General features: G+C 35.5%; 3 protein-coding genes across 7 annotated transcripts in view; 2 read left to right on the plus strand and 1 right to left on the minus strand.

The window, feature by feature from the left end:
* LOC139701084 (uncharacterized) overlaps positions 1–5,888 on the minus strand; it is a 39,489-nt gene extending 33,601 nt beyond the window's left edge. The window contains exons 1-5 of the mRNA XM_071599660.1: positions 5,877–5,888; positions 5,687–5,804; positions 5,463–5,609; positions 5,211–5,389; positions 3,962–4,168 (exon numbers count right to left, since the gene is read on the minus strand). Of these exons, the coding sequence (XP_071455761.1) occupies positions 3,962–4,168; positions 5,211–5,389; positions 5,463–5,609; positions 5,687–5,804; positions 5,877–5,888 (663 nt within the window). The remainder of the gene's footprint in view (positions 1–3,961; positions 4,169–5,210; positions 5,390–5,462; positions 5,610–5,686; positions 5,805–5,876) is intronic.
* A 578-nt stretch (positions 5,889–6,466) lies between these two features.
* On the plus strand, positions 6,467–12,106 carry sqd (RNA-binding protein squid). Of its 4 annotated transcripts, XM_071599409.1 has the most exons (11): positions 6,467–6,752; positions 8,612–8,652; positions 8,733–8,860; positions 8,936–9,082; positions 9,155–9,286; positions 9,457–9,580; positions 9,693–9,767; positions 9,944–10,033; positions 10,579–10,635; positions 11,251–11,365; positions 11,685–12,106. In XM_071599409.1, the coding sequence occupies exons 1-10, from the start codon at positions 6,547–6,549 to the stop codon at positions 11,319–11,321; spliced, it is 1,071 nt and encodes a 356-aa protein (XP_071455510.1). In that variant the 5' UTR covers positions 6,467–6,546; the 3' UTR covers positions 11,322–11,365; positions 11,685–12,106. The 4 variants fall into 4 exon arrangements, with proteins under 4 accessions (XP_071455510.1, XP_071455513.1, XP_071455511.1 ...); XM_071599412.1 differs by lacking the exon at positions 11,251–11,365; XM_071599410.1 differs by lacking the exon at positions 10,579–10,635.
* Positions 12,107–12,414: 308 nt separating this feature from the next.
* The window catches only part of rin (ras GTPase-activating protein-binding protein 2), a 39,256-nt gene continuing 34,011 nt past the window's right edge, over positions 12,415–17,659 (plus strand). Inside the window, exons 1-4 of one of the 2 annotated variants that reach the window (XM_071599415.1) lie at positions 12,415–12,532; positions 12,633–12,731; positions 13,548–13,726; positions 17,340–17,520. In XM_071599415.1, the coding sequence (XP_071455516.1) occupies positions 13,629–13,726; positions 17,340–17,520 (279 nt within the window). In that variant the 5' untranslated portion in view covers positions 12,415–12,532; positions 12,633–12,731; positions 13,548–13,628. The remainder of the gene's footprint in view (positions 12,533–12,632; positions 12,732–13,547; positions 13,727–17,339; positions 17,521–17,659) is intronic. The other variant, XM_071599414.1, reaches the window with a different exon arrangement.

Below are 17,659 nucleotides of genomic sequence, written 5' to 3' on the forward strand. Positions count from 1 at the left end.
TACACTTACTACTCACCTATAAACCAGATTATGAGAGATGCCAACAGTTGTGATTTTAATTACCTACTTTCTATCTCACCAGGATTCCTTAAAAAAATGTTATTAAAAATATCCGAGGACTTTTAGAATATTAATTGTTGTTCTGTGGATACCTGTACATGTCAAAATTAACTTCATGTAATTTGTACCCATTTGTAATTGTTTTTTCTTTTATAATTGTGGAACCAATATTTGTTTTTTACCTTTCTTTACGTAAAGGGTTATTCTCGTGAAATAAATAAATCAATTAATAACCAACCAGCTATTGCATATTACACCAACATTTAAGCATTCAAAATCAAAATATATTATTGGCTATCAACTTAACCTTTTTACTCTGTCAATGAATTTCTTCAGACTGACACTATTGTCTTGGTATTAAAGTAAAATATACATAAATATGTGTACAGGTATGTACTCTGTTTTGTGCTTTTAATAATATTGTAATGTATTGTGGTAATTCACCATCTAATGATAAATAAAGATTATGAGAATGATAGAGCAATTAATCTTTTGAACATGCTGGGAAAAGTATTCAATTATGTGTTGGCTGATGGGTATAGAAAGTAAATTGGAAAAAATATGGGAAAAACAATGTGGTTTTATGCCTAGTTGAGCATGTATCAATTATCTGTTCGCTATTCTGTCAATGACAAGAATCTTACTAATGGTTTTTCTTGTGTTTATGGGTAAATTTGTGAGTGATAGATAAGGCAGTTGATAAGGATGGTACACATAAATATTACTGTACTTATATACAATAAAATCCCATTATTAATCGCCGAGAGCCCAATAGATTTGCAGTGAGCACTGGAAAGTTTTAGTGATGGGTCAGAGAGAATGCAAACGAAATCATAGATAACTGGCAAAGTACTGGACATGATAGCAGAGGGAAGAAAAAATGAACAACCAAGAATTGAAGGAGGTCAGATATGGTACAAGAATATTGAGAAATGAAATCAGCAGAGAAGTGAGAAGAGCCACATAAGAATGGATAAAGATCCTGTTGAAGAAATGCAGATCGACCTTGTCAAGGGAATCTTTAAAGCATTTTACAGAACTATGAGACAATTCATTGAATGCATAGTTAAGTTCAATGTCATCCGGCATAGCAGAAATCCTCACTGAAATTGAAGAAGATGGAGAGAGTATTTGGAGAATCTTTATAATGGAAAATAAGTGAATGCAAGAACACTGGATGAAGAGTCTGTTGAAGATGTTGAGAACAGAGATATCCTTAGATCTGAATCTAATGCTGCAGCCAAGGAGTTTAAAGGCAAACAAGGCACTAGGGATTGGTGACATATCCTTGGAATTAATTAGTGATTGAGGAAATAAGAATCTAACACTGCTGTACAACTTAATTAGTACACAAGGGGAGAACTACTGATTGACTTCAAGAAGAACATAATTATCTCCATCACAAAAAAGAGAAGGGCAGAAAAATATGAAAACTTAAAATTTTGGATGACTCATGAATCAGGGATCCACAAAGCATTGGCATGTAAGCTACAAGATAAACTAAAGGTTCTTGTTTTGAATTGATGCTATAGAATATTTTATTACTTTTGAGTAAATGAAATATTTGAATCTACAGGCACAGGAAGGGAGCATTTACACATTAAAACAATGCAGACAACTCCAAAAAATGTAATCCTAGAGCTCAAGGATCTTCCCATTAAATTTCAAATTTTGAGACATTTTCCACTTTGTTCCAGCACCCCATGTAAAAACCTAGAGAAACAAACAACTCAGTTTTACCAAATTAGGAATACATATATATTCCATAAGATAACTTAAGCAAATGGTATCTGTGAAATGAACATGCTAGGGACAGGGGGGGGAGGAATGAGATTGTATTGTTTATTTAAACACCATTAAATGACTTTCAATGTGAGCATCATGTCTAACGTAAATTCCCAGTGTAATGTTAACATAATATTAACATGAAATACATTAGATTTGACTCCAAAAAATTATAGGATGGCATTCAGATATGTTGGAAAGTTGACTTATTGTTTTCAAAATACTTACAATTTTTCATCAAAAAGAAATGCCCCAGTAGCTACATGGATACATTCATAAAATAATGATACAGTAGACAACCTCTAATTCACACAGTACGGGATCAGACACCTAACCTGAGAATGGATTGTATATTTATCCTGTAAATTCATTCAAACAATGAATCAAGTTGATGAATTGAGTCAAAATATTTAATATTCATTACGCAATTGGGATATGGTAGTTCAGTGGGTAGGACATTGAGCTACTAACTGGAGGGCCTGGCTTTGATAACTGGTGATACTTCAGGTCACCCTCATCTTCACCCAAGTTCTGTAATGTTTCAGGCACCATATCTTCCAGGGAAACCACGGGTAACACAGGGAAAGGAGCTGGCACCCTTTAACCTGTGTGAAATTCACACACAACATAGGCCTTAGTATGAGGTGAGCTCCTGTCTTAAACTATCAAACTAACCTTTGGGTTAATAATTGTAATCAATGGTTATTATGTAATTAGTATAACTCTAATAAGGAGTATATGAATGAAAAGAATTTCCCTCAGGGTTCCAGTGGGTTAGGTTCTCCAGCTCTGCCAACATTTTGATAACTCACTCCCTCACTGTCTCCAAGCCTCCAGAATGATTACAAATCCCTAAACATTATGAGCGAAAAGTTCGTCGAAACCTCAGCAGAGATGGAGAGCCTTACCCAGGAGATGATCAAGGAGGAATTTATTCAGCTGATACACCAGTAAAGCACCAGCTCCTCCAAACATGAAAAAAATATTAAAAACTGAATTATACTCGACCCAAATGAACTATGTATTAATATAGATGCAAGAGTGAATAGTACATGCAGTTTGCCTGAGATTGCATTTTGATTAGATGCATTAAAAAACTAGTTGGCGTCTTAGTAAGCAAAAGAAAGAATACTTAACATATGTTTGGGTAAATCAAGAGTGAATTTAAAATCAGCTGGTTAATTTGAGACTTGATAAGAGCTTCCTACTTTACTCATATTCGGTAGGTGCAAATTGAGTTAGCAGGCAAACAGAGCGTGCCAATTGTTTTGGTGGCAAACAAAGCAAAGGCCTCAATTACAACCTTCTATGTTTCTTCCCACTGCTTTTCCTTTGATTTCATATAAGACATAGACTACTTTTCCGTCTTAGGCTTTCAATATTAGGCTTATCAGTTTCAAAAACCATACATCAAAGTTTTTTAAGGCAGCTAACATAGAGCCTTTATGCATCATGCAGAAAAACAAGGAAATCTCAGGTCCTCAAAATCAAATGAAAACTTTAATGGATGGCATGTCAGTAGAAGAAAGTTCAAAAAAATGCAACGACCGTAAACCAAATTTGATTACTTTCAGGGCCTTAAAGCATCTTTCGTATGAAGTGTTGAACACATACGATACAGGCGCCTCAAAAGAGCCATCACCGATTTGGATGGGCTTCTATAAGCCAATGTCACACAACAACACCAGGACTTCCAGCTCATGCCAAACACGAAAATAATATTTTCTGGCGTAAGACAATAAATGCCAACAACAGACCATTACCACGGTGGATTGTTAAATCACTATGCAATAAGTTGTTACAGAATCCAGGAAATTTATTTGAATCGTACAAATATATGTCCAAGCATATATTTCAACTACTCTAAATGACAACAATAATCCCATAAAATTACCTAGACACTTCATAAAATAATTACTACAGTACCTCACGCACACAAATCCCAGAAAATAGTTTGAGTGAGCATATTCATCGATATCAATAGTTCTCGGCAACCATCTCCCGATACCGCTTAACAGAAAAGATATCTAGTGCCGAGTTCTTAATTAATTAGCATAGTTCTAATTGAAATTTACATTTATTTTGAAAAAAACATAGATTATGAAGTTGTACGTACCGTTTGGTTATCGGCAAAATTGTATTTATCCACATATTCATCGATATCGGACACAGCCGCGATAAAAGCGATGTAATTAACAGCGTAAGAATCCTTTAAAAATTTCTTTAATAAAATATTGAAATCATCTGACGAGAGCAGTATGCCGTGAAAATGAAGAACTCGAGCAAAGTGAGTAATGGTCACCGTTCCGTTTCCTTTTGCAATCTGCCACGAAAGTAGATAATTCATGAATTTCGGCGAGCCATTACGTCTAAAATATTGCGAGCAAAGCTCATAGTTAGAATATTAATGATGAGTTAAAGAAAATTATCCGCTGCTGTTTGAGCATCCACAGCCATGATTAATTCATTAACCATTTCCTGTCCACAATTCACACAGGACGGACAGAAAATTCAAGCCATCATTAGTATTGTGAGATAAAATATTGAATGTGCGCAGGTGACACAAGGTAACAGAAATTACTTAAGCATAAAGACATTATCTAAAAGCCTACCACTGGCAAGCGTACAAACATCAGTTGAAATTTGAAGATCTAATTAACTTAATACTCCAAGCCACATTAAATTTATATGGATTTATCGGTAAAATTTTCATGAGCTGAAGCTTAGATACGGCCAAATCGTAACGAGGAAATGTCACTGACCCGAGAATTTGAAACCCAGAGGAATCTTTCCTAAAATCAATCATCATTAGGGAAGGTGAGACCACGAAAACTAACTAATATATATGGCAAACCTATACAATTTGAGTGCGAAAGGGAGTTGTAATATTGAACGTGGCAAAGATTTGAGTACAGTTTTCAGGATTGATACGACGGAATGCCACTTTTTATTTAATTGACATAGGAAATCCAGTAATTTAAAATATGCCATTGTATAAAAAATACACACAATGTTATGATTGTAAACGATGAAAGTTTCCTAAATGCCTTGCGCCAACTTCAACGTGAACGCGCATTCGCAACTTTGAAATCGATATTTGCTTTATTGATGTAAGATGAAACTAAGGAGTATTCAAGGTTATCTCTTGAAAATGCTCTCACTAACAAAATCACAGCCATATTATTTACTTCAGAATACAGTACTCCTGTCTTTATAGAGTAATTCTTAAAGACAGTGAGTAAGACAGTAACTTTAAGCAAGACGCTTCATGAACCACGCCAGCCTTTAAATAATGTCAGTCACCTTCATATACCAATATAATGATTTTAATGATCGATGATGATAAGCAAACGCTAGATAAGTACCAATTCATAGTCTTGGAAGTATGGTCTTAATAAAATGCATTTCTTTTTTAAGTGAGTCGCTATTTTGGATAAAAGAATTTGAACTCTCTTTTCCTCGTACTGGCCGAGTTGATTCACATGATATGGGTCATTCCACTCCAAACCGGAAGAAAGAGATTCATTTTGGCTAAAATTAGGAACTGAAAAAAAATTTTAACCATTAAAAACGCAATCCTATGATAAATTAAAGTGTCCAACGCCTCTGTTTCTTACCTTCTCCATTAATTGCATCACAAAAATTGATATACGTTACTCTTCCATCTTGTACTCGAAAGTAATCGCTAATTTCAGAAATTTCTTGGTCACTCAGACCAACCACAAGTTTAAGAGGGCCACCAAGTACCGATACAAATTGAGCCTCTGCGCGAGGAAGTAAATGAAATTCCTTTATATGCTGATATAAGGCTATAATATAGACCAAATAAAAATGAATATACCAGAGATTAAGCCATCACAATTAACATCAAGTTCTTTGAAATGTTTGAGCAAATCAACTCCAACTCGGAAAATCGCTGCCCGTATTTTGTTACATGCTCGCCATACATTAATAGGCTCCTAAAATATGAATTGAACACGCTTCTTAGCATTTAATAGATACTCATTTCTCCCTACCAACAATTCATATACCTTCTTAAACATTCTGAGTTTTAATAATCCCAGATAAATTTTAAGTATACCATTCCCGACCCAAAATTATTATTCCATAGGTTGCTAAGGCTTATTTATTGTTTATTAATTTTCCTCCAGTTCCCCTAACAGCCAAAAACGTAATGAAATAAAACATTGGATATATTTATGTGTGTTCTAAGTACCACATGTCGAAAAAAACACCGGCAAATGGAATTAAAAAAAAACATATTAAAATAAAAATGGCGTTCAACAACAGCTTAACCGGTAACCCCTTTTTTCCCGCTACGGAAATAGTGTAAGGAAAATAAAGCCGCGTCATATAGACTCGCCATTCGCCTCTCTCTTCAAAAATACCGAGGTAGATATAATGATAAAAATTGATAGTAATACTTTTATATCTTAAATTTGGATTTTGTATGTTACTAAATTTTATGTTATTGCTAATCAATCAGAGTAAAAGTTATAATTAACATTTTATATGCAGATAATTGATATACAACATTTTATATAGTAAGCTGGCTAGCGGACATATTTGGATGCGAGTTTCAGTCTTCCCACAATACCCATCCTGAGGTACGCTTGACGTAAGCTTCGCTTCCCTCTCTCCGCCATTCGCCGTTGTTCAGTGAGGACGTGTAAATCACGAAGTCTCGTTTAAGACGTAGCTATGGCCGATAATCAGGAGTACGAAGATATGGCTAATGGCGATTTCGCTCAGGATTCTGGCGAACAGAATTTTGAACAGCAACAGGAAGATCAAATTAACGGTGAAGGTATTGAGGGAGAAGGAGGTGAAGAAGGAAATGAAGCCGGAGGACAAATCGTGCCCACCGACAGTGGCAGTGCGGAAGCCCCAGGTCGGGATGATGACAGGTATGGTCGAAACTTTGAATTTTAAATTTTCAACTACCCTAACCCCAAGGTTCATATTTAGGTGTGCCATGAGCTAAGCCTCGCGGTCTCAATAATTTTATTGATTTCCAACATGGCGGGTAATCGGCCTGCCGAAATTGATTTGTATCCTTCAGCATCCTTTGAATTAATACGGAAGTGACTTAATTGGGTGCTATTTTCCAAATTGATCGTACGAAGGCGTTTATTCGAGCTAATTATTATAGTGTTCTCAGCACAGGCGCGGTCTGTGTTGTATTACAAGTTGACGCGTTCACAAACGGTGTTGGAAAATGGCGGCGTCATGGCGTGCCTAAATTTTTACGGCTGGCCAAATGGCCAACCACTCCTTAAATCTCTGGACGTGAAGCACTATTTTCTAGACGAACTAATAACTAAGATTAACGCAACTATCTGTCGGCTTGTTGCTATATTCATATCAAAGTCCTCCTTAAAGCTAATTTTCTGTTATTTTCAGATTCATTGGAAATAGGCTTAACAGTTACCTATCACCAAATGATGGCGATGCTATTCGTTACTGTTTCGTTTAATAATATATTGCAATTTATTTAATGCTTTGGGTTTTCATATTTTCCTCAAAATTTATGAAACTTTAAATTTAATTTTTGTTAAATTTATCCTGTGTGTTGCCGTAGTGGGTAATGCTTTCAGTTAAGGTAAGGATCATGGAACAGTGAAATTAATGGTAAATGGTTCGGTGATTATATGTTCACTATTTATACTTGATAGATAACCCTTTTCGTATCTGTAGTGTATCCTTGTATTCTTATGAGGCAATGTTGGTGGCATTCAACTTAAAATTTGTTGGAACAACTCGATAACGAACGTGTTTGTCCATCAGATGAGTAAATTGTCATACTGTGTTTGTGAAAGCATTTGTGTAATTGTGAAATGCCCTATTATTTCTTTTTCAGTGCATAGCTGTAGATAAGCAAACAGTTGATAGGTAGTTGCACTTTATGTTCGTTCATTGTTTTCGCTTTTACTGGTTAATAGTGCTTCCGCCCACCTTTAAGTTAGTTTCAGCCAAACTTTAAAAGATTTATTTAAAGACATGTCATGTAAATTTTTCACATTCTGTTTCAGATACAGATGTCTTGAAGCATTTTCATTTTAAAAATGTAAAGTCAGTTTTCAATATAAATTTGAAAAACCTTTATTGATTTCCTACAGTGCCTCACTCAGAGCAGAGCTTACAGAGTCCTGTTTACAATTTGTCATCTGGCAGTGGAGCCTTTTCATGCAAATAGCTTACATGAGCTGCTTTCTATGCTCAAGGTTCCTTTCTTAGTCTATAGTGTTCAATGTGAAGTAACTTACCTTCTCCTCCTTCAGGTGTGACGCACATAAGCAAGATGCAATGCTGATGACATCCTGGCGCTGACCCATGGTATTTATTCCTGGGCTCTTTATAATGGCAATGTCAATCAAGTAACTCAGCACTGTAATAAAATGGTCAATTAGTGCTTAAGTACATTGCACTGGCCACAAATTTGACCACAATATTGTATTTCCTCACCTTATAATGACCAAATATATAGAATTTAAATGTTCATAACCCTTGCCTTTCCACATTTTCTCCAGCTTTTATTTAAATTTTACAGATTGGTGTGTAAGCTTTGTTTTCTCAGAATTTTCAGATGCCTTTTTTATTGTGGCTCAGTTAGTTGACATTTGTCAATGCTGAACCTGCTGATGTAACATGAGCAAGGCGTTTTTGACTCATTGAATGGAATTGAGTCTAAGCTTTAAAGCTCCCTTTGTTAGTCATTCTTGTCAATATACGAGATCGTAACTAATGAACTGACTTCTATTTTCAGGAAACTATTTGTTGGTGGTTTGAGCTGGGAGACAACTGACAGTAAGTAGTACTTCATTTTGCTACTACAATGTGTTATGGTATTTTTTATCCACATTAACGCAATTCCTTCGTTTTCACAGAGGAATTGAGAGAACATTTCAGTAAACATGGTGAAATTGAAAGCATAAATGTCAAAACTGACCCAAATACAGGAAGGTCTCGTGGCTTTGCATTTATTGTCTTCTCCCAGGCTGAAGCCATCGATAAGGTAATGGTCTATATTTGCATTATTTTCTGTCTTAATTGAATTTTGTGCATTGTACTAATATAAGTATTATTTCAGGTTTTGTCAGCAGGTGACCATATAATTAACGGCAAGAAAGTTGACCCCAAAAAGGCCAAGGCCAGGCATGGAAAGATATTTGTTGGTGGTCTTGTTCCTGAACTGCAAGACGATGAAATCAAAAATTTCTTCTCACAGTATGGCACGGTAAGATTCTTTCCTCAGACAGCTCCAAATTCAGATTTTGTGAAGTTTTCTTATTGAACTTTTTGTTTATAGATTGTGGAGGTGGAGATGCCCTACGATAAGCAGAAGAGTCAAAGGAAAGGTTTCTGCTTCATCACATTTGATTCTGAACAAGTAGTGCAGGAGTTACTCAAAACACCAAAACAGTTAATCTGTGGCAAAGAGGTAATTTAACTTTGAAAAATGAACTTCATTGCTATGGTTTTAATGATGATTACCATTTGTCAGTTCTGCTACTGAATGCTTCGTGATAGAAATTCTTCGTTCTGATGTCGTTACTCAATCTACAGTGTCCATTCCTGTGATATAGTACTAATCATTAATTTTATTGGTAGGTTGACGTGAAGAAAGCAACTCCAAAACCTGATGCCATGGGTATTCGTGGGCGTGGGGGTGCAGGTGGTGGTGGTGGCCGTGGAGGCAGAGGAAGGGGAAGGGGAGGTCGTGGTGCAAGGGGAGGTGGGTAGTTTTTGTTTAATAGTTTTAATAACCCTGCCAATCAAATTTATCCAGTCTTTCGGTCAAAACTTAATAGATCCCTTGTGTCTAATGCAAGTTCTCTTATTTATAGGCTGGGGAAACCAAGGATGGGGTAACCAAGGTTATGGAAACTATGGTTACAACCAAGGATATGGAAGTGGTTATGGTAATTATGGTATATTTAGGAAATGTGCACTGCCCCATTTTCGTGACTCATAGGTCATTTATATTTGATGGCAGGGTACATTTTAGTATTGCAGTATACCCTCAGTATGTTAATATTGCAGAATTGTGAATATCAGACTTTTCCTTGTATTCATTGAGGAAAATTGTTTTTGGTAGGATATGGAAACTACGACTACTATGGAGGTGGATATGGCAACTATGGTTATGGAGGATATGATTACACTGGATACAACTATGGAAACTACGGTAATGTTGGAACTCGCTTAAGTGTAAAATAGTATTTTTCAGGCTGCTTATTAGTAATTATGCATGTCTGGTAAAGGGCAATGAAAGCTATTGCTGTTCTTAATTAATAACGCATGTCAGGGCAGTGAAAATTCGAGTTCTGATTAAGTCTGGTTAATTGAGCTAGTACATATAAGGTTAAGCAGTTAGAGCTGCCCACATAGCATGGTTGTGCATGTGGGACCCAAGAGACAGGAACGTTATTGGCATGTTTTTTATCTAGTAACTGAATACTACGTATTCAATTTGCCACAATTAATAATGAAGTGGATTTTATCGGCTAAGTATTGTGCACAGATAAAGATGTTTCAAATATCTTTCATTGATGCTTTGGTTTTGGCTTAGTTTGCGTAACTAGTGTTAATACGTTTGTAATTATAGAAAGCCATTAGAAGACTGTTAGAAACAACTATAATTCTGTAGTGAGTGGCGTCGTGTCTGTTGGGCATATGATTTACAAATGCTACACCACAAATTTAACTGATGGGCTTTATTTTCCACTACAGACTACGGATATGGGAATAATTATGATGGAGGATACGGAAGAGGTGGCCGTGGGAAAGGTATATAATTCCTATCCCATTGTATTGTCAATGTAGTTATTCATCCTTATACCCAGTTATTTGCACTTGAGCTTAGCAGTTAAATTGCTACTGCTGTTAGAGCATGCGAATAATTAAATTCAAAATAAAGCACTTATTATTACTCTGTGCAATTACCATTTCTTCTATTTAATTCTTGGTCCCAATAAGTAGTGCAGTGAATTGCATGATCATATTCAAAAGAAAATTACAAATTTTTAACCCATAACAAACTTGGTGTGGTTTTGAAATTGCTTTCTTATGACATAAATTGGTTATAATGGCACGGTGTCCAGACTGTAGCAGTAGTACCAGTCAAATTACTAATAAATAGTCATTGAAAATTGCATTAATTACTATTCCTCTTGAAGGAAGAAAACAACTCCTTTTTGGTCAGTATAAATTCATGTTAAGGGAAAGGGGGAGAAAAATGATGGGTTCCCTTCAAGAGGAAGGTGATCTTACGTGTTTTATTTCAGGGCAATTTGTTCCAGAGCATGCAGTGGGCTAATGACTACTTGTTTTCAGGAATGATGTGCTGGAGACGATGTTTTCGCGATAGGGAGTGTGCAAGCTAATGTAGATTAAATTTTGCAGGTAGTCAAGGTTACGGTGGTGGCAAGCAGAGGGGAGGTAGCCGTCAGGTCCATAGACCCCAGCCATATTAAGGTCTCACTGTACCTGATTGTGGTGTATGTTGTATTTTGTCTTGGTAAGTAAACATTGGGAAAGATTTGTTGCTAGCTTGTAATGCATGCTTTAGTTGAGTGGTTATTAGGGAAACTTTTTGCTCCCCCTTTCTCACTTCTGTTTGAATTTATACTGATTTAGGTTTTTGTGTTGTAGTTTCACTAAATTTATTTCTTGTGCTGTTTCTATTTTTGCATCAATTACTCCTATGAAAGTAGGACTGCTCAGGAAGGACTCCATTTTTTTATTGTAGCCGTGTCTTTTAGGGCATGTCTATTTATGTAGTATTTCAAGTTTGTATTTTTAGTTCATCAATATAATCATTTTTTTATCTTTTTCAGATTAGTCTTATGTTGCACATCATCCTTTGCGTCATCTGTGTAACTCCATCATTCCATTGGATTCCCTGTCTTGAGCATCAATCATCTTCAGTGAAGTGTCATTCGGGCTGCCAAGTGAAAGTTACATAAGCAAGGAAAGACATGGACTTATATAGTGCAACGGCAGCCCTACAATGAAATGGACAAAACTCATACGTTTTGAGACAATGTGAATGTTTGGTCCAGATGCTTGTGTTCTGTTCTGTGCAGAGTCAATTTTGTAAATTGTCACAGGCTAGAACAGTCTTCACAAATTCAGGGATTTGGACCTTCAACCTTCAAGAATCTTTTTAAATTTTTTTTTAAGTGCAAGACTATGTGGGGATGTGTTGTCGTCATGTTCATTGGAGCAACTGGCTTCTAATAAAATCATTTTTGTGTAATTCCTGTTTTAATTTCCTGTGCACCTATCCTTGCAATAAGTTATTAATAAAAAAAAGTTAAATTTGACATGGTTTATTATTGTTGGTACACCTTCACCTATTAAAAAATATTAAAATGTATATTATAAGGCCTGGCCACCGTATGAACTTCACAATTCGGACGCCCATGAAAATTGCCGGTCATTCTATAAACTCGAGCGGTGACGAAGTTCGGGCGATTGGCGCTGGTATCACGGTGTGTTCGGGTTTTACGAATAGTTTTCCCCGCCATCCGCCATGATGCGTTATTCAAGTGTTTCATTGTTCACCCCATAGGTGATTTTGCTCGGACATGCGGTTGTACTTTCCACCATAAATACTGAGACTTGTGGCCAGTAATAGTTGCAGATTTGCCTTAGATTACAAGAGTTCACCCCAGGTATCCCCGTAAGTAAGACCAGTAACCACTCTTTAGTCGAATGTACGCGAATCTTTCACGACTGCATTTGCTAACATGTCGACTACTATTGTGTTCTGCTTACAAAAGGTAACCGATGTGATAGTCGGTGCACGTGCTTCTTTGACGGAGCTATATTCACTTTAGTCATTGGAAACGAGTTGGTGATACTTGGTTGTCCCCCTGGAGGTATTTTTATCTCTGGTTGTTTAAGTTAAATCCCGTGTTCTTTGCTAAAGTAGTTCACGTGTTTTAATTATCTAAGTCGACTTCCTAAATTTTGGATAAAGAAATACTTAACTTCGTTTCGTAGCTTTGGTAATTTTTGACATTTTCTGTCAGTAATAGTGGCTTACTTCTTTTTCGGGAGCAGAGTATACGTTTTGGTCATTGCGTAGTATTTTGCAGACTCTATTTGCTTTATTTCTCAAGCCGTAGTGTAAATATTTGCTCCAGTACCTGTGATAATGGAGTGCATTTTTAGGCACGTTAACTTTAGCCATGCTTCATTAGAATTTAGCCTAGTAATTTAAGGATAAGCTATGCCAATATCCCCGTCAAATAATGTGCAGCCTTATTGTCATGATTGTTTGATCACCTCATCTTTTCAGTATTTCTTAAGCCCTCCAGAAATTACCTAGTAGTATTTCTTATTATGTAGTTGTATTCTTCTGCTTTGTGGTGCTTGGTTATTTTTTCGTTCATTTACACTTAGTTCGCGGAAGTTCGCACCTAATGTGATATAGTTCACAACTAACTCGGATGTTATTTACATGTATTAAGTGCAAAGTACTTCGGCAAGAGTTATATATATTATTACTGAAGGGACCTGTTCCTATGCAACAGTGGTTAACAAATGTTTATAAAATTGTTTGTATATTATGCAAAGTTCGTTATTGTTGTGAAAGTTATGACTGTGAAATTGACAGTGTTTGCAAATTGTTTCGTTGAAAACAATAAATTAGTGTGTGGTGGGTTGATAATGTACAATTTTTTCTTCCATAGGTGTACTACTCACCCCTCCCAGTAAAGGATCCTTAAGTTTGAAAATAATCAGTTGCTAGATTATAGGTATATCAGCTTGAAATGGTCATGGAAGCCACCCCATCCCCGCAAACTGTTGGCCGAGAGTTTGTGAGGCAGTACTACACACTTTTGAACGAAGCCCCTTCATATTTACATAGGTAAGGGGAATTTATCAGGCAAGTAGTGAATGGTGTAACTTGGCAGCTATATTTTACTGGAACAGTGTTTATATTTTGACATATTGTGACCTGTTGACGAGTGTGTCCTAAGGCCATTTTTATTAAAAGCTCTAAGCTAACTGCATGATCAGTAATTGGCAGCGTCACTTCGGGAATTATTACGCTTTGACAAAATGTTTTTGGACTGATATGAACCCAATGGGAATAATATTCACATACGTGCGTGAATTCTATAAAAACCTCCATTGTAAGCATATACAGTGCATAAATCCGGATGCTGCTCCATGGCAACAATATATGTTGGTTGGTGGAGAAAGTAGTGTTAATAAGATATTTTGAGAAAGTTTGGTTTATTTTTTTATCGCCATATCTTCATTAATGATATTTGTTAGAGAGAATGACTTTTTGCCATATCACCAACCAAAATGTTGCTCCACACTTCGTGTTGACCATGAAACTCGAAGGAGGTATTTGAATCACTAGGTGTTGTTATACTTTCGGCCCAAGCTAAATATTGGTAGTTCTTTCTTGTGCAATTAATTTTGAATTCGTGTGAGCAAAAATGAGTCTTAGAACGGAATATGCTCATGTATGTATTGCCTAGCTGATGGACAGTAATCGTTTTCTTAATCTATGAACCTTTTATCATTACTCATATTCAATCATCCTTGAGTTTGAGACCCATGTGAAGGAATACAAACATGTTAGTGTGTTTAAAAACAGGAATTAGCCAGAGAACACTCATTTTTTAGCTTTTGTTATGCTATTGATGTTATTGGTTTTTGGGGTGATCACATTCACTTGACTTCTGGTGAGAGGCAAACATGTCCATGTGTTCTAAGTGAACTAAGGTAGTGGAGTCTGTCATTTTAGATTCTTTCATTGAGAGTTAAATGGTTTTTGAAGTTAAAAACTTTTTTCTTAAATTTGTAGAGTTACTATTTTTTAGTTCTGGCTTATTTTTTAATATGCAATTGATTGTTATGGATTAAACTTAATCATTACTTGTGTACCCTTCATTTAGTTTACTGGAATCACAGTACATATAACTGCCATGTGTAATTGGATAAATATTTAATAGAAAAGAAGTGGTTTTATTTCCAACTTAAATAGTTTTTGCATAGAAAATAATTATGTGATGGTTTAGACTATATTATTTTCATGAATAAAATTCAATGCATTGGTATTGTATCATTAACTATATGTGATTTTTCACTCGCAACACCTCATGTTGACCATTTCAGTTTAATGCTTGTTTGACTTCAATTAAGCACAAAACAGTTTAATAGGCCTAAAATGATTAGTATGATTGCCTTGAAAGTGAAGAGATATAATTTGTTTTCTTTGATTAGTGGAAATATTCTAACATTTCCTTTAATCGAACCAGGCAAGCTTTTACAGTTGTGTGCTAGACAAATTTATTAAATCTGTTTGAATGAAGGTCGTACCAAAAATATCAATATTTAACCTTTTTTGAAACATTTTAATTTTGTTTATTATTTTAATCATCGATAATTGTAATTCTTAACTTATTCTTTTTTCTGATATTTTGAATTATTTATCCTCAACCGTTTCTACAATGCCTCCTTGAGCTTGTAGCTAAAATTATGCAGGATTTCAGGTGCTTGTGAGAACTTGTCATATGCAGGCAATCAGCTATTACATATTGTTACATTATTTCCCATTCATTGTACAGTGTGAGTGACTCGTATTGAAAAAGAAACATCCCCTTAGTTCAGAAACCATGAAATGGAATGTTTTTAGAAAATCTGGAAAATACCAAGGGAGCCGTTGAAGTGTGAGAATTTTTTGGTGAAAATTAATGCCATTAATTTAATTCCTCACCTGTTGCTTGAACTGCTAATCTAGGTTTTCTAATTGTCATTTCTTTTAGAAGTCTGCGTATGTGCTGGTGTTGGATTCTGAGTTACTATGTGTACAAATTCTAATTTCATTTCTTTCGCAGGTCATCGTTATTTCCCTTCATTCCCCTCAGATTTTCTTACATATCCAGTCTTAATCTTCTCCCTATTGCTTAAGAGGGTTAGTTTAAAGTTACATTTGTGTTGTGTATAAGAGGGAAAGATTTTTGGAAAAAAAACCGAAGCAAACACCCTGATAGTTTCTAATAGGTAAAAGTCGAGTTTACATCATACCAAGGCCATAGAGCCAGAATGGATTGTTCCTGTATTCCTATCTGCGTGTACATGATTTCTTGCATCAGCTCATTGTTTCGTTGAATGCCTTAAAGATAATTTTCTAGCCTTATGCTCCCTTTCATTTTAACTTTTTTATTTATTTCATGAGTGCTAGAGGAATTGTGAATTATTGTTCAATAAAACTATGAATAAATTGTTACATGGAATTCAAGTAATAGCTTAGGAAGAATGTGAACATTTTTGCACGATTTCTGATTCATTTGTTTGCTCACAATTTATTAGTTCTAAGGGTACAGTTTCAGATTCACATTCAAACCTAGTATAATCTTTTTTGTCTAGTAAATATATCTGAAAACTTGTGAAATATCTTATTACAGAACTCCTAAGGCATATAAATGTTAAGAAATTTGCAACTATGCTCTGTTTTACTTTATGTTAATGTAACTTTTGGCAGCAAGCATTAGTGTCCACTTTGTAATTAACTTGTTATGCTTTGTGTATTATGGATTTTATTTTCATTTGTATGGTCGGAATAGTGAGGCCTTTGCTCAATTTCCAAGTGAAATTCAAAGTGAAAATTCTCCGATAAATGAATCATGTTGGCTTAACTAAGTTGAAGTGATCAGATACAGAAGATTTTGCTTTGGTCGATTTCGTTTGGGAAAAATTAAAATTGTCATTAGCTCAGTTATGGGTCCTAGTTTAACAGACCATATTAATGCATGAACATATTGAGAATAATTAGTTTCATGTTTTGTCATTGTGAATGTAAAACTATCCTTTTGATTATTCTTGGAGACAAACATTGAAAAACTTCCTCTGGGAAATAAAGATAACAGATAAAATTCTTCTTTGCTCAATTCTTAAAGTGAGGTTGCTGCATTTAGTTGTTTGGGTCCCTAATTATCTGAGGCCTTTGCTCTGAGTGCATCTTCATATTTAATGGCTTTGCCATTATGAACTAAGTTCTAGCAATCTGTTGCTTCATATAACATATTTTTACTTTTCCATGAATGAGTTCTGAACATTTATCTTTGAATTTGCTCAAATTATCAAGTTTGTTTTCTGTTACACATAAATATCAAAGTTCATTTTACATTATCTTGATGCTCTAATTGATGGCCTCAATCCCAGTGAATCTTAATGTCTGTTTGATGTGGTGAAGGTTTCTTTCTCCAACTATCTTTGATTTGTAGCTGGTAATTAATTCATGTGAGACAGCTGAAAGGTCTCGACTTAATCAGTGTGTAAATGGGAAAGCCATTACATATTAAACTTTCTGGCTGGTTTTCGATGCTCATGGTAATGAATACATGGTGTAGGCAGAGATCTAATGGTGAACCATTGAGATCTATTTGTTTTTGATTCACTCATCTGTGATCATTTGTTTCATTACTGGACAGCAAATTTATATTCTTTTTTTTATTTCATAGGTTTTACAACCACCACTCTTCCTTTGTTCATGGTGGATTGGACTCTCACGAGGAGGTTGAACCCGTAATTGGCCAGAAGCAAATTCATCAAAAAATTCAACAGCTTAATTTTCGAGACTGCCATGCCAAGATACGCCAGATGGACTCCCAGGCCACTCTGGGTGATGGAGTGGTCGTTCAGGTAAATTCATGAGGAAGACTGATAGAGGAGGAGGAGTACAATCTCCGTCTTGCGGTGCAATAGTTGTTTCAGTGTAATGACAATGATTCTGAAACTGTAGATGCATTCCCAGGGCATAATTTTTGATTGATATTATTAG

Source organism: Hetaerina americana, unplaced genomic scaffold (assembly GCF_022747635.1).
Source record: "Hetaerina americana unplaced genomic scaffold, ioHetAmer1.1.p SCAF_11, whole genome shotgun sequence".
Taxonomy (NCBI): Eukaryota; Metazoa; Arthropoda; class Insecta; order Odonata; family Calopterygidae; genus Hetaerina; species Hetaerina americana.

Coding starts and splice junctions, on each gene's coding strand:
- sqd (XM_071599409.1), top strand. CDS start 6,547: ATGGCCGATAATCAGGAGTACGAAGATATGGCTAATGGCGATTTCGCT. Junction 9,581..9,692: donor AGGTCGTGGTGCAAGGGGAG/GTGGGTAGTTTT, acceptor TCTTATTTATAG/GCTGGGGAAACCAAGGATGG. Junction 10,034..10,578: donor ATACAACTATGGAAACTACG/GTAATGTTGGAA, acceptor TTTCCACTACAG/ACTACGGATATGGGAATAAT.